General features: G+C 47.1%; 1 protein-coding gene across 1 annotated transcript in view; it reads right to left on the bottom strand.

Moving 5' to 3' along the window:
• Positions 1 to 16787, bottom strand: part of LOC138388427 (stimulated by retinoic acid gene 6 protein-like) — a 35706-nt gene that overhangs the window by 6820 nt on the left and 12099 nt on the right. The window contains exons 3-11 of the mRNA XM_069476609.1: positions 16049 to 16149; positions 12785 to 12915; positions 10390 to 10510; positions 8781 to 8826; positions 8130 to 8258; positions 6169 to 6239; positions 4692 to 4803; positions 3127 to 3280; positions 1921 to 1996 (exon numbers count right to left, since the gene is read on the bottom strand). Coding sequence (XP_069332710.1) covers positions 1921 to 1996; positions 3127 to 3280; positions 4692 to 4803; positions 6169 to 6239; positions 8130 to 8258; positions 8781 to 8826; positions 10390 to 10510; positions 12785 to 12915; positions 16049 to 16149 — 941 coding nt within the window. The remainder of the gene's footprint in view (positions 1 to 1920; positions 1997 to 3126; positions 3281 to 4691; positions 4804 to 6168; positions 6240 to 8129; positions 8259 to 8780; positions 8827 to 10389; positions 10511 to 12784; positions 12916 to 16048; positions 16150 to 16787) is intronic.

Here is a 16787-nt window from a genome sequence, read left to right as displayed (position 1 = left end):
TCTTATTTTTTCTGTGATGAGTATGTATTACTTATGACATGTAAGAAGATTTACAACCAACCGAAAACAGAAAACCCATTTTGTTGATAGCCTAAACTAATAACAACAGAAAGGGAAATCAGAGAGGGGCAACAACCCCTCACAATCCCACCCCTCAGCCAGTCCCAGGCCAGGCCTTGGCCCTGCACGTAAAGGTGAGCTCGACAGCGTTATCTTCTCAGTCCACATTCACGTTTGTGTCCTGCTTGTTATACTTAACATTCTATCTCCAGCATTTTTTCAGGCCATTTTGTACTTTTCAAGACTACTAAATTAGAAAGACTTAGGATGAAATAAAGAATGCAAATATTAATGATTTTTATATCTATTACATGTTGAAATAATAATATGTGGGATATATTGGGTTAAATAAAATATATTATGAAGATTAATATAACCTGTATCTTTACTTTTTTAAAAAGGGCTACTAGAAATTTCAAAATTGCATATATGACTTTCATTATGTTTTTGTTTGGCAGCATTGGAGTTGAGTGTGGTTCAACCAACATACACAACACAACACACACGCACACCATGAACACAAATTTGCATTGTGCATAGAAAATTTCTGGAAGGATACACAGAAAACAATTAACAGTGTTTAGCGTAGGACAAAAGAAGGAAGACTTACCTTACACTAAATATGCTCTGTTGTATTTTCTTAAAAGAGCCTACATATAGGATGGAATAATGCTAAGAAAAACTAAAATGTGGGCACAGTGCCAGTGCCCAGCAGTTCGTAAGGGGCTTTCTCGTCCACAGTTTCCTCTGCCCCACTGTCCTGATAAGGAGGCTGGGCAGGGATCACCACTCCTGGGTGACGGGTGGGAGCAGGGGCAGCCTAGCCAGGAGCCAGGCCTCCTCACCCCAGGTGCCTTCTCCTGCGGTGCCCTCAGCTGCCCCAAGTCCATGCAGCCCCCTCTGTGCTGTGGTTGTCCCTGGTTGGGCTCCAATGTCTCAGTGAGTATTTCCCAGCCACGTGCAGACTAATGATGGAAGGCACAGACATATGCCCACATCGGGCAGGGCAGGGAGAGTGGCCGTGTACAGACCACCACAGGGTCCAGGGAGAGGAAAAGTGGAGAGAGGGAGTGAGACAGGGCTGGTGGAGAGCTGGGGCCCTTCATGCCAGAGCGGGTGCAGTGGGTGCCATCTGCAAGAGACCCGCCACCCTTTGGTCAGGCAGATGGGAAGGCTGTAAAGGCAGGATGCTCCAGAGAGTTGCAAGCTAGCCCCGGGCTTCCTGTGTGTGTGTGTGTGTGTGTGTGTGTGTCTGTGTGTGTATGTGTTGGAGAAAGAGAGAGAGGAGGGAGCAGTGGATACTTAATATGCAATTGATGTCTACATGCGAATGCTCACTACATATTTAAGGCCATCCCCGCCTCCTGCACTGCTGTCCTTGAGACTGATGCTCCTGGTCCCTTTGATGCACCAGGTTCGCCTGCTGGGAGCCCAGCATGATTAGCCCTGGAAAGCAGAGCAGATCTGCCATCCAAGAGAGGTGCCTGAGTGTGCAAGAAATAACGAGGTCTCTGGGGTCAGAAAGACTTGATCATCTGCTAATTGCTCGGGCAAGTTATTTAATATTGTTGAATCTCAGCTTTCCCAGCTGTAAAAATGGAGATGAAAGTACTTATCCCTCAGGGTCGTGGTGAAATCCAAATGAAGATTCTAAGCATGATGTTAGCTCATTGTGGAAGTTCAAATCGATAGCTTTCTTTCCTTTCCCCCTTCCTACCAAAAGATCACTTATCCCTGGACATTATATTCACTTCCTGGGCCCATACTGGGCACTGCGGCCGCGGCTCAGGAACGCTGAGAAAAGCCTGTCACACACACTCCTGGAGAAAGACATGCAAATGACTCCCAGAGTGTTCTCACCTGTAACAGGCCAAAATGTGGAACAGGTAGCTCACACACGTGAGGGAGGCAGGCAAAATAGTCACCACCCAGACTCCTGAAACATAAAATGTGATATGAGGGACATTGAAAAATAAACATGAGACAGAATTTTCGAAATGCGGAATCTCGTATCAGAAAGGTCTAGGCAAAATCTATTACACTTCCTTTACCACGTTTCTTGCGTAAGTAAACTTCTGCTCATTTTTCTGTTTCATTTTAGCCACACACGCCCTTGATTTAATTTATTTCTGCACAATCCTCTCTTTGGTGCTAATATTTTCACTCTATAGTGAATGAAGGGAAGAGAAATCTTGAAGTATGCACATCATACGTAGCCTCTGCCCGTTGAAAATGTCATTTATATTTTACCTCTAACTGCCACTTGGGGCAGTGCTGGCTGCACTTCAACCAGGTACAAGGACGGCTGGGATCAAGATGCGCTGGCTATTCACTCATCCACCTTTCCACAAGTTTTTGATATTGAGAATCTAATCTGCTCATAGAAAAATTCTGTGTGTTTATGAGAGAGGGATGTAGAATCAGGGAAGGAAGATGATTTGTTGGTTTCAAAGCTTCTGTGGAAGTTGATTTTTCCATAGGTACAGAAAAAGCATTTTATAAAAATCCATCTCTTTATGATTAAAAAATACTCAATATCTGGTGTTCTATTGCATAGCAGGGTGACTATAGTTAACAACAATGTATATATATTTCAAAATAGCAAGAAAAGAAGATAGCTTGTTTTGGTTTTTGAGACAGAGACTCACTCTGTCACCCAGGCTGGAGTGCAGTGGTGCAATCATAGCTCACTGCAACCTCAAACTCCTGGGCTCAAGCGGTCCTCCTGCCTCGGCCTCCTGAGTAGCTTGGACTACAGGTGTGTGCCACTGTACCCAGCTAGTTTTATTATTTTTTGTAGAGATGGTGTCTCACTATGTTGCTCAGGGTGGTCTCAGGAATTCCTGGGCTCAAGTGATCCTCCTGCCTCCGTCTCTCAAAGTGCTGGGATTGCAGGTGTGAGCCACTGCACCAGCCAGAAGAGAGTATTTTGAATGTTCTCACCACAAAGAAATGATAAACGTTTGAGGTGATGGATTTGCTAATTACCCCGATTTGATCATTATCCAAGCCCTGTGCCCAGTTTCCCACACAGGTGTCAGGAACAGACGTGGTAGACGGGGTTACCTTTGGTGACACTGATCAGCTCTTTCAGCTGCGGGATGACTGGGGCCAGGGGCCCCGTCTGGTTCACAGAGGCGGTGTAGCTCTCCAGCTTGCCTTGAAACACGGCCAGCTCATCTCCCACGAGCACAAACATGTAGAACTCAATGACAATGAACTAGGGACACAGAGCAAAGGTTGCACGGTCTCACCTGAGTCCAGCTCAGCATAGGAGTAACACATGGATCTCTCTTTGGTGTTGAGGCCAGTCTCTTCCAGGCGTTCAAAACTTTACTGGAAATGACCCCACACACTGGCTATTCCAGCATGAATGGGATTGAGTTCTTGGGAGACGGAAGTCAACTCACGCTCTGTTCCTTACCCTACAGTGAACAAGACTGGGCCCCACAAGGGCTTGGGGAACTCTTCAAACACTCCTGGAAACAGAGTGAATGAATGACTAACTTTGAGTGAGGGGTGACCCTGGGGACAATTGCAGCCCTATCTCCCATTGCTGCCATCACTGATCTGGGGGAGCCCCACGGGAGACTGTGTGACGCTTCCACACCCAGTCCATGGAAACCTCCCACGGCCTGTCTCCATGCTCCTTCCCCGTGTGCTGACTGCGTACAGATGGTGCTGGGGTCCTCAGGAGTGGTGAAGTCACATGGCTCCTGAGCGACCACGTGGCGGAGTGCTGCCTCTCCCACCTGAACACCCACTCAGCACTGTTGTGTGGTAAAAATACAGTGTTAAGCCACTGAAACTTAGGGGGTTATCTGGCACTCCAGCATAACTCAACTTAAACACTCACTGAAAAACTTAATCACAGGAGTGACTTAAATAGATATTGTCCTAGTACATTTAAAATGAGCAGAAGAGAATTTAGCCTTGCCATTTTTATTCCTCCATTGTGACTCAGCCATTTTACTTCAGGTGACTTTGACCACACAAAATGTTTTGATTCTATGCTAAATGAAACACTGAAGTCATAATTATGTCAACGTTTAAAAATTTTTTTGAGAAAGCAAACTTAAATAAGACTTTTAAATTTTTGATCCATTTTTTAAAATATAGGACAGTAAGCCAAGTCTACTTTGTCCACTTTATTTATAATTCTCTGATATTATTTTTGTCAAGATCAATTATTTTATATTTAAATGATTTGCTTTTTTTCACAGAATAATTAACCGACTATAGGTTCTGCAGTTGTAAGTTTTATTTAGGGATCATTATTTCTACCAAGTCAACTTTCTTGGGTCAAATTCTGTATACTGAAATATTTTTAAATATATTTTTCTTCCATTAGTTTTTAGGCAATGATAAATTTTACTATGTGGAGTTTTAACTGCTATTAGTTTTGTTTGGTGGGAATTATTTTTACTAGTGTTAATAATATTCACCATGAGGGTAAAAGTGTCCCTGGAATCAGAATGGTAGAGTTGAAGTATTGTACTTATTTGATTTGCCAAGATTCAATTTTGACCCAGCTTTTTAGGAACATGCTGTGTGCCTCAAAGACTCCATAACCCTAGCGTCCACCCTGCCTCATTTACAAATTATAAAAAGATTTTCTCAGATGTACTTACAAGGTACAGGCAGATGAAGGCCAACACGATCGTTCCGATCATTCTGCTTGGGAATTGAAAGCACGGGTCCCACTCGTATATCCTGCTTTGGAACCAAGTTGTTTCTCCCTCTCTGTGAATGAATAAACACCAAGAAATGAGAGGCTGTGGCAGATAAACAAGTTCTTCTGAAAATAATCCCATCTCCTCCTTTTTATCTTGGAGTTTAGTGTAGGGAGAGAGTAACGTAGTTTCCACAGGTTTCATTTTCCCCTTATTCTTAAATAACATGGAGACTCAGTTTTATTCAGGGCAGTAATTCACTAACTAAAAGACTAAAGTTCCTGACCTCTCTTGCAGCGAAGAGTGACCAGACTAACTTCGGGCCAACGGGCTGTGACCAGAAGTGTGGTGTGGGACATCGGGGAGGCTGCCCAGATGGAGCTGACACAGCTGGGAGGGTCCCCTTGGCCCTGCCTTCTTTTCTCCTGCCTCTGTCTGCAGTGCAGACATGGTGGCTGGTCCAGGCTGGCACCCCAGCAGCCACATGGGACCACGAGACAGCACTGAGGATAGAAAGCACATACTAGATGCTGAGGCAGAAAGACAGGGGATCCGTGAACTGCCACAGTGGGCAGTGCAGGGTCGGGATGGACCGCTCACCTCCAGAGTTCTTTGATAAAGTAATAAATCTCTCTCTCGTTACTTTGATAAAGTAATAAGTGTCTCTCTTGTCACTATTATTTGGGGTTTTCTGCTCTATCTAGCCAAATCTAACTCTACCCAAAGTACTAGCTGTGCCACCGTGTAACCTCAGACAAGACACATCTCTTCCCTGGGACGCATCCCAGCACGCACAGTGGTAGCAGAGGCAGGTGCGGAGGCGGCGTGTATGATTCTGAGATCCGGTGCTTCTGCCTGGCAACATCTGCGTCCTCGTCTTTGGTGACAGCACCTCAGTTTTCATTTGGGGAACTACCTTTCCTTCCCCTGGGTCCTGGGGGATAAGTGACACTAACATCACTTCCTGGCTCAGAGCACAGTGATTGTTTCCGGGTGGCATGTGATCCAATGAAACGCTTCTGTGGGACTTTTGTTTGAATATCTGGAAAGGGAAATTTCTCTTTCTTCTGAGCTTAAACCAGGAGGGCATGAGCTGGAGAGTCCGAGTGCCACCTTGTGGAGGAAGCTCACTGAACTGCGAGGACAGCACAGGTAAAAGCTGAGCCAAGGGGAGGCTGAGGGAGACAGACCCGGCTGAGAGGATGTCAGTAAGCCCCTGGCTCCAGCGCCCTGAAACTGGCTGCTCCAGACTCATCAGTGATGTGCGCCCACACATTTCCTTGCTTTAGTCCAGTTGGAGCTGGGTTTCTGTTCTTAGCAAACAGGGTCCTGACCACTGCAGGGCCCCTCCAGCCATCATCCCAGGTCTGTCCCCTCGTCAGTGCTCAACGGAGTTGGTGCAAACCTGCGGGTCAATGAACAGAACGTCGCTTACCGCGGGCGGGGCGTTCTCAGGAGCCGCTTGACATGTGCCGCCTGGTGAGCTTCCAGAACCGACTTTTCTTCCTGTGACAGAGAAGGCAGGCATGGGCTTTGGCTCTCTAATTCTTGTTAGGGTTTTGGTCTCTTTGAGGGGCTACAGCCACAGAGGGCAGGAATTTGGGTACGAGTTGCTCTTCTGGATTAGCCATTTCCAGGCACCTGTCACTTCTCGGCGCGAGGAGCAGGGTCCAATTTCCTATGTACCAAGCACCTGCTCTCAGGAGACACCAGAGGTCTGACCTGCCTAGTCTCGCGTGCGTCCTGCCTGTACCGGCCACCGTTCTGTGAAACTTTTTCCCCTGCAGATCTGATGATCTCCCATCATAGTTCAAGCCACTGTTTCAAGAATGAAACACCCCGAATCTCAGCCTTTTTAGGAGTTTCTTTTGCTCATTTCTTATTTTTTCAGCATTTAAAAAATGAAATTTTAATGGTATATTTTGAAATGTTTTCTCCATGTGCAATGAACTTTCCACCATAGTCATCTATTTTGCTACATACATATTAAATGCGTAAATTTTGTATGTCTTATATAGCCAGGGTGTTGGGTAGAGTCCAAAAGACCTGGTTAGAGTCCTGACTGGCTACTTGCTATTTGTGTGCCTCAGGCAGGTCACATCTGTACCCCTCAGGTGCCTCAGAAGTAAATGGAGAAAATAATAACACCTTCCAGAAGGTTATCGTGAGGATCAAATAAGACAATGTCTATCAAGCACTTGCACGATGCCTGCCCAGTGCAAGCACTCAATAAGTAATGGCTGCTATCATCATAGTGAAGGAAAATTTCTTTTTCTTCTATCTCTAGTAAAGGCATCCAAAATAGCCTTTTTTCCCCATAAAGAAAACTGTATCTATTTAGATAATCTTTTGTATTTTGCAAGAAGTATGTTACCAGCTCTGGTCATTGGAGGAAATGCAGAAAGACTTAATTTCTATCTCCAAATCTGGAAAGTTTTAAAGCTATATGTAATCACTGGACCACTTTAGTGTTATTATCTTGGTTTTGTGTTTGGTGTTTTTTTTTTTTGTTTGTTTGTTTTTTGCTTTTAAGCAGATGCATGGCACATCATGCCCAGACTCTGAGCCTTGCAGTTATTTAAAAACATTCTGGTTCCCCTGCCTTCAAGATACATAATAGGATTATACTTTCCCATGCCCTTGTAGGTGCGTGTAGCCAAATGATGGCTTTGTCCAGTAAAATCTGAATGGAGCTGACATCTTGGCAGGAGCTTTAAAAGCTAGTGTGTACTTCACCATGTTGTCTTTCCCTGTTCTGTGTCAATCACTCACGTTCCCAACGGAGGCTGCTCCGTCAGCCCGGGTCACAGAGTGAGGAGGACATGGCCCCAGGCACTCCCATGATTGACATGTCACAATAGTGAGAAATAAACCCTTATTGTGTTAAGCCACTGAGGTTTGGGGGGTTGTTATTTACTATAGCATAACCTAGCTTGTCCTGACTGTCATGTTTATTTCGAAAAGATAGCCAAACAACAAGAAAAATTCAAAGTCACTAAAACAAACTAATTGCAACTCCTTCAAACTCAGATGGTGTAGAGACCAAAGCTGTGGCAAGTGAGTCCCAGGGGCATCAAGTCCAGGTGTCACATGTTCTGATTCAATGGCGGGGTATAGGGGAGAGAAAAAGATCTATCCTGAGCCCAGGCGACCTCAAGCTGGAGCCATTTGCCCCGAGCCAGAGTGGCTGTGTTTGACAATGGTTGAGAGAGGCCCCGCAACCAAGCTGTCTGGGTTCCAGTTCTGGCTCTGCTGCAGGTGAGCTGGGCGACTTCACACCTCTCTGCGACCAAGTTTCCAAAACCACAGTGTGAGAAGTAGTAATAGTAGCTACCTAACGGGCTGTTGTGAGGAATGAACCTGTCGGTACACGCAGTGCTTATACTTAGTACTCACCGCCTGGCACTCCCAGCCCAGGCGCACCCTCAGAGCCTTGACAAACATGTGCAGGAAGCGGCCCAGCAGGAAAGCAAGGCACAGCAGCGAGGGCCAGTAGAATATGACGGTCTCGTACCTCCTCCAAAACTGCAACAGAAGCAAACCACGGTGGCTCCAGGCAGGGGAAGCTGCAAAGGGAGCCCGCCTGCCCCAGCCTGCCCTGCCAAGGCCTGTCCTCTCAGGCTTGGCAGCCAGTGGCTGATCCCAGCGCCCCCACCCCCGCACCACAGACCAGCAGTGGACTCGGAGCCCAGCAGCCCTGGATTCAAGTCTCAGCACCCCCTTTTTATTTTATAAAAACAGCTTTCATGGCGTTTTTCTTCTGATTAGGAAGATAAATGCTCTTTTTGGAAAATACGAGAGAGACAGAGAGATAGACAGAGGTAGGTAGGTCTATGGGAGGAGCAGAAAAAGACGGAGAGGGAGAAATGGAGAAACAGGAAGGAAGGAAGAAAGGAAGGAAGGACGGATTCCAACTCCCCTTCTGCACACACGAGGAAGCAGAGGCCCAGAAACTGACAGGGTGACAGAGGCTTGTCCAAGATCACACAGCAAGTTGGCCCTGGTGATAGGACTGAGTACCCTAAACATAGGTCAACAGAGACTTACCTGTCCGTGGGGACACTGTGAGACTTGAAGAATAGTGACAACAAGCCTGCAGGAACAGAATCAGGGTTTGGGGCCCTGGGGTCCCTCTCAGCACAGTCCCAGGAGCAGCCCCTGTGAAAACAGCCCAGGGCCCACCACCCCAGACTTACCTGCGCCTGTGGGAGGGCCGGTTCCCAGGCCTCCACCTACATCCCTCCCCAGTCAGGCCCCCGCTTGTGCCAAAGCGGGTGCACACTAAACTCATGCCTCACGTGGACACCATCTCAGAATCCATGAGGGCACCGCAGGAGGGCACCGCAGGAGGGCCCTCAGAGATCGCTTCTTCCCTTCCCTCATCGTTCAGGTGGGTGATGGAAGCCCAGAGTTGGCAAAGGGATTTGTCTAGAGTCACACACAGGGGCAGAGCCAGACCAAGATCCAGGTCTTGAGACTCTGCGGCTGCGGCCACTCTGCCTCTGCATGACCATGTCTGGCAGCTCTGCTCTGAATTCAGGGACCTCCAGGCTTTACCCCCGACATGCATACCTGGTCGCATTTAAGCCTGAGCCATGGCATCGAAGCTGCTGAGCAATTCCCGCCACCCTGCTCTCTCCTGGCCCAAAGCCTGTCCGAGGCCGATAAGATGATGTTGCTCCACATCTAACCCTGTATACCTCATTCAAGTTTCTAAAAGACAAGTCACCTACAAACTTTGGAATTGTAGCCATTGGTGTGTCAGTTGCCTGTGGGACCCCTGCCCGTTACCATGATGAGCTGGGCCTGGGGCCCCTGGCCCCATGGGAAATGCTGGATGGGGGAAGCAGCCCACAAGGGAGCTGGTGGCAAGAAAATGAGCCTCAGTGGCTGGAGAATAGAACTATTCCCGGGGTCAGTCTGGCAACAAACGTTCCCTGGTGCCAGCTCTGTGCTAGGTCTGGTGCCCAGCTGTGGGGGCACAGAGGTCCACGTGAAGGTTACTCTCCATCTGGTGGGAGCGACTGTCCACAGAAAAAGAGCACATAGGATCGTCTGCTAGCCTGGGGCAGGGGGTCCACACAGGGAATAGGGCACACAAAGACACCAGGACACATAGTCCCCGAAGGCCTTCCCTGGCTCCTAGCGGGGATGTAACAGAATGGTTATTGAATGACCACGTGGATGGATGAAGGAAGGCAGGGGTCTTGTATGATGGAGGTGTGTGCCAGACACTGCTGGGAGCTGGAGAGAAAAGGAGAGGCCCGACTGTGCTGGCCCTGAAGGCTGAGCTAAGGCACGTGAGCTTTCTCTGAGGCTCGCGAGAGAAGCCACGACAGTGCTGAGAAGCAGCATCTAACCAGGCTCCTGCTTCCCTCAGCAGTTTACAGAAGTCCCTGGCTTCTGGGAATATTCTAATCACCAGGAGCCTTGTGCGAGGCAGGCAGAATGCCAGCCCAGCCTCCTGAATCCTCAGATGCAGTCGTAAGCAGGGGCTGTAATGGAACCCTGGACAAGTCACCCTGCCCTCCCTGGCCCTCGGTCCTGGGCAGAGATGTCCTCCAAGGGGAGCTCCCAGATCTCCCCTGTCCTTTGCCCAGAGTTCAGCCATGGCCAATGGGGTTGGGCGAGGGCAGGCAGGCAGAGTCTGTCTTACCAGATCAGAGAGTAGCAGAAGCCAAGGATGGAGCCAACCAGCCGGAACTCGGATGAGAGGCAGGCAAAGAAGGGGAAGTAGGCCAGGCCGACTTCCATGCCTCCGATCAGAAGCACAAAGGCTGGGGAGACAGGGCCAGAGACACTGTGAGTCCCCTTACCATAGTACTATTACTACTATTACTATCTGCCTTTAAAAACACTATGTAGAAAACAGTAAAAGGAATTCTAAATAATGGAGAGATATATTGTGTTTATAGGTCAGAAAACTCACTATTGTTAAGATAACAATTCTCCCCAAATTGAGCTATAAATTCCATGTAATCCCAATCAAAATCCCAGAATTCTTTGTAGAAATTGACAAAATTATTCTAAAATTCATATGGAAATGCAAACGACCTAGAATAGCAAAAACATCTTTGGAAAATGGCCATGGAAGGATGAACACCACCTGATTTCAAGAGTTATTAATCTATGATAATCAAGACAGTGTGGTATTGGTGCAAAGATAGACAAATAGATCAATGCAAGGGAATAGAGAGTCCAGAAATAGACCCATATATGTAGCCAATTGATTTTCAAGAAAAGTGCAAAGGCAAGTCAGTGGGCAAAGGACAGGCTTTTGTAGCAAATAGTACTGGAACACTCCATTGTGGCTACCCAAAGACAAAAAAGAACTTCTATCCACACTTCATACTATATGCAATAAATTAACTCAAAACATATCATAGACCTACAAACAAAACTTAAGGCCACATAAACTTCTGGACAACACATAGGAGAAAATCTATATGGCTTCAGCTTAGGCAAAAATTTCTTATATGACACTGTAAGTATGATCCATAAAAGAAAAACAATGAGTAAGTTGGGTTGCATCAAAATTTAAAATGTCAGTTCTTCGAAAAAGTTGTTAGGAGCATGAAAATTCAAGCTACAGACTGGGAGAAACTATTTGAAATTCATATATGTATATGATAATGGACTTATACCCAGAATATATAAAGAACTCTCAAAACTCAATAAGAAGAAAACAAAAACCCCAATTTTATATAATAGGAAAATGATTTGAACAGACACTTCACAAACAAAGGTATAGGAATAGCAAATAAGCACATGAAAGTATGCTCAATATCATTAGTCATTAAGAAAATGCAAATGAAAATCTCTATATACCTCATAAAATGCCAAGAGTTTTTAAAAACTGGCCATACCAAGTGTTGGCAAGGATGTGGAGAAATCAGAGCTCTCTTACTGATGGTGGTAATCTAAAATGATACAATCACTTTGAAAAACAGTTTGACAGTTTCTTGAAAAGCATGATACTATATAATCTATATGATCCAGCCAGTCTACTCAGGCATTTATGAAACATGGAAGCATGGTTACATACAAAGCCACAAATGGTAATAGCAGCTTTATTTGCAATAGCCAAAAGTGGAAATAAATCGAGTGTCCATCAACAGGTGAATGAATGAACTGTGGTATATCTATATAGCGGAATACTACCCAACAGTAAAAAAGGATAAACTGTTAATACATGCAAATGTGTATGAATCTCAAAATAAATATGCTAACTGAAAGAATCCAGACTGAAAGGAACAGAGTACATCTGTATGATTCCATGTGTACAAAATTCTGGAAAATGCAAACTAAGCAGACCAGTGGTTGCCTGGAGAAAAGGGTGTGAAGAGAGAGGAGAGGAAAGGAGAGATTAGAAAGGGGAACAAGGAGGTTCATCAAGGGGTTCGTCACTTGATTTGGTCACAGTTCCATGGATGTAAACATTTGCCAAAATTTCCCAAATGGTATACTTCCAAGAGATGTGTAGCTGTATATCGTTTTGGTTTTAGTTTGTATTTCCCTAGAGACTAATGAGATATTGGTAGGTATTGGGTCATATATACTCGGAGCCCATGGTGGGGAACTGGGCTGGACAGAAAGGTGTGGGAGTTGTTGTATTAGGGGTAATTGAACCTGGAGATTAGAGCTGCTCCTTCAGGTGGAGCATGAGGCATGGGGAAAGAGAAGGCCTCAGACCAAAGGCCAAAGAAGGAAGCGTTGTTCTTTGAGGAAAAGTCCCAGGGCTCATTGATATCAAGGGGGCAGCTACGACTCTGACTCAGGAGAGCTTTTGGGGGGTAGGTGAGGTAGAACCTACTCTCTGAGCCTTTGTTACATCATATTTAAAGACCTCTGAATCTAACTGGTGGAAAGCCCCACGAGCGAGCTTTGAGGCTTTGTGGGCCAGGCATAGATCTTAGGCAAGTAACAGGCTGGGAAAAACACGACAGTTCACAAAATGTGTCCCCTAATCCCAGAAAGCCCCACCATGTGGTCTCTGAGAGCAAGAATTTCCACGGCTGAGTTCCCAGCCGGCATGAGGCAGCCTCTAGTACCTTGGGCCCACTGGGGGACCTGCAGGGGCTGGTAGCCCTCTGAGAACAGGAACATGACCTTATTGGCTGTGGCCCCAAAGGCGATTCCATAGGACCATCGGTTACTAAAAGTGCCCACGAAGTCTAGAGGTCTGTGAACAACAGAAACAGCTTATGAGGACAGAAGGTGGCTCTGAGACATTCCCACAGGTCATCTCCCAAGTGGCACTCCCATCCTGCAGAGGGGTTATGGGATAGTGAACTATTCATTGCAGCTGACATTTCCTGGGGCCCCCTGTGCCAGGCCTGGGGCCGGCATGGATTCAGGGCACTGAAGCGAGGAAGACAAAACTCTGGCCCAGAGGAGCTCCAAGCCTAATGGGGGCATATGCAAGGACACCAGCATCTATGACATAAAGCAAAGTGGGGGAGGTTTCGTTTAGAATAGAGACAGCATGACTCGAGAGACAAAACAAGGAGTGTGTCCTAGCCAGGTTTGGGGGAGCCTGCCCTGCACCCAGCCACGTTCTCAGAGAATTCTTCCTTCCAATATCCCTGATGAGGGTCCCGTGCCATTGGCTCCGCTGGTACCATGTGATTGAAGAAGGAAGTAACATGCCATTCCAAAATATACCGCTCTGGCTACTGACTATTTTGAGTTAAAGACACTTAAAAAACAGCAGGTACAAAAAGATCACTCTGACCTTCTTGCTGTTTCTTAAAAGCAGGAGATGAACTTCCCACATACAAAAGGTCTTCCATGTACGAAAGGGAAACAGCATTCTTGTCATGAGGGACGGGCAGTCTAGGCTGAGAGAACTCTGAACAGATCTTATTAAATAACTTTTATCTTCTGGTCTCCCCACATAACTTAGTTACTTTTTCACAACTTACTACTCTTTCTCCAATTCAGTGTGCACGTGTTCAACTCCAACTGCATCCTTGGGTCTTCATTTCCTTATGAGGGATCTCATGTCATGTAAAAGTTATATTTAAATAAATTTGAATGCTTTTCTCCTGTTGATCTGTCTTATGTCAATTTAATTCTCAGGCCCAGCTGAAAAACCCTAAGTCAGTAGAGGTAAAATTCCACTCCCCCTACCCCCGCATAATCATGCCTTCCTGGCCACAGTTGACTGGGCTATAGGTGACAACTGTCTTTGGATGGGCTGGTCAGATATCTGGTCTTATATTTTGGGTTTATGAACATCGAGGACATGAGCCAGTTAGGTGTTAGAGCCTCGGGCTGGAAAGTCACACCAAGTTGGGACAAGAGTCAATGCCAGAGGAAAGCCAAAGTTACAGGGAAACAGAGGTCCTACCTCAGATGGCAGAGAGGAAAATGGCAGATGGTGCTGAGGGGGCCCCGTGACATAGAAGGGCAGAAGGAAAGAGAAAGAATCTCCCACAGATTCCCATCTTAAGAGATATAGTTCCCATGGGTCCTGTCTTATTGCTTTCTATGAGATCTCTGTAACTTTAAAAAAATCCCGTTATCCTTTCATGTAAACAAGCTTGGGTGGATATCTGTTTCTTCTAACCAAGAGAGCTTTGTCCCGATCGGAGTAAGCGATTGCATTTGGGAGAAGAGAAAAGCCTCTTCCCATGAAAAGGTCCATTTAAACTGGGCCTTAATGAAAACCCAGGAAGGCAGGGAGAGCCAGGCATTGCAGGCAGGGGGTCCCATGTGGCTCAGTCATCGTTCCCTTTAAGGCTCTGCTGAAGGATCATGTCTTCTGAGAAGCCTCCTTGATCATCCACTCACAATCAGGCTGCCCCATCTGTGTCCCCTTTGCACTAAGTGCACGTCCCTGTTTCAGCACACCTTCCTTTGTGTCACCACTTGCTTAGTAAACTCTAAACTCCTCTGGGCTGGGGACCTAGCACACGACCTTGGAAAGAGTAGTCACTCAGTGCAGGTTTGTGGCCATGCATTTTGTTGAATTGAGTTGAATTCTAATCAAGCAAGACCCCAGCTACAGCACTTAAGAGCTATGTGAGACTCAGTTTCCCCATCTTTAAAGCAGAGATAGAAACCCCTACCCTGCTCACATCACAGACTCATTTGGGGCAACAAGTAACAAACTGCTCTACAAGCTGCAAAATACCGTGCGCGCGTGAGGGTTACTACTCGGCGAAGACGGTGGGCCAAAATTGCTCAGAGAGGCAGGGGATGGGAAAGCGGCCAGGGAGCAAGTCGATTGTGCCATCATCAATTTAATTAAAAGTGATTGAATGTAACTGCCAAGGGCCTTCTACTTCATATAAAGTCCTGTGCTGGCACCTGTGTGCCAAATGCCCTGGGCAGAACTGAAGGGCTTCACCTACCAGCTTCAGTCTCTTTCTGTGCCTCAACCGATGCATCTTAGACCTGGCAGCTTGGGAAGGGCCGACTGCCCCAGTGGGTGGGATCCAGAATGAATCTCTCACCTGCAGCTCATGTCATCCCTTGCCTCGGTCCTGAGAAGTGGGCTTCCTCTCCGTTCTCAAGAGCCCAAGGCCGAGACCTCAGCACGTACATAGTTTGAGCCTGCTGAGGTTATAATACTGGAGGGGGATCAGACGGAATATCAAGTTGATCTGGGTTAAAGCTCTTGTCACTTGTTAACTGTGTGGCCTTGGGCAGGTCACTTACCCTCTCTGAGCTTGAGTTGTCTTATACATTGCATGAGGACAAAACCTCCACCATGCTAGACTGGCAACAAGGTTTGTCAAAGTAGCACAGACAAAGCAGACAGTTCAGTGTCTGGGTCATATGCAGTGTGAAATGAATGTTAAATGCATCCTGATGATGATTAGAGGGTGATGAGGCAGAGACAGGAACAATTAGAACTCAAGGAAAAGTGTAATAGGGGTGCAGAGACTCAGAATGGCAGAGCTAGAAAGGCCCTGAAACCTCCCCTGGTCCAGCAGGATCTCCTGTGCGTGACTCGTGGCACCATCCCAAGAAGGAGCCTTGCTGCAGTCACAGGGAACTCTCTCCCTCCTGCCTCCCGAGGTGGCCATAGGCCTGAGTGTGGGAAGGCCTCTGCCATAGTGGTCTGCGTCTCCTCCAGATGCTTTAAGCCTATCTGGGCAGCCCTGGGTGCTGAGGGCTGCAGTGGCTTGGAAGCCAATTCTGAACTCTGAGAGCTTTGGTTGGGTTGGGGCAGGGAGGGGCAGGGCTGTGCATGGTGGAGTAGAGGTGGGGGTGGGTCCTGGGAGCTACCTGCCTTGTCAATGACGTTGACACTGACCACAGGGTACCTCCCCAAGGTTTAGGGGTTGACCCCCAACTCAACTCACACGATGATTCCAAAGTGGTTTCCCAGGAGGTAAGAGGTATCATCCCTCTGTCTACGATGCTCTCGTCTTTGGAGGAAAGACAAGACCAAAATGATGGCAAGCTGGAAGCAGAGAAGATGAGAGTCAGTGGGCAGGTTCATCCCCAGCGTGGCCTCAGGCCTCACTGAAAGTGAATGTGTGGGTGTGCAGAGAGCTCAGACTGTCCGTGGCACCTCAAACTCCAGAGTCAGGGAGCTGGCTGCATGGACCCTCGAGCTACCAGAACATTCTGTGTTGAGCTTTCCTTTGTGCTGCCCTGAACAGATGTAGGTTCAAATCTAGTCTCTCTCACACACTGGCTGGGAGACTTAACTTCTCTGAACCCGGTTTCCTCATCTATAAAAACAGTTATTCCTATAACCGTCAAGTTGCAAATCCTTCTGTGCTTTTTCCCTGTGGATTCAGTCCTGTTCTCTCACACTGGACACCCTTTCTCTCTCCTCCTTTCACCAGAAACTTCTTGAGACTTGTCTACACGTGCTGTCTCCATCTCTTCTCACGGGCTCCTGAACCCCCTAACCTGCTTCTACCCCCATCACCCCGCCGAAGCAACTATGGCCAAGGGCACGAATGACCATTTTGTGGCTCCATCCCATGTATACTATGAGCCCAAGCCTAGCTTGCTCTCTCCGCAGCACCCCACAGAGTTGACCACTTCCTTCTCTTTGAAGCATTCTCTTCCCCTGGCCTCCATCAACCG

The sequence above is a fragment of the Eulemur rufifrons genome, chromosome 7 (genome assembly GCF_041146395.1).
Source record: "Eulemur rufifrons isolate Redbay chromosome 7, OSU_ERuf_1, whole genome shotgun sequence".
Taxonomy (NCBI): Eukaryota; Metazoa; Chordata; class Mammalia; order Primates; family Lemuridae; genus Eulemur; species Eulemur rufifrons.
Note: the sequence above shows the minus strand (reverse complement) of the source record. Positions and strands in the feature narration are given on the sequence as shown.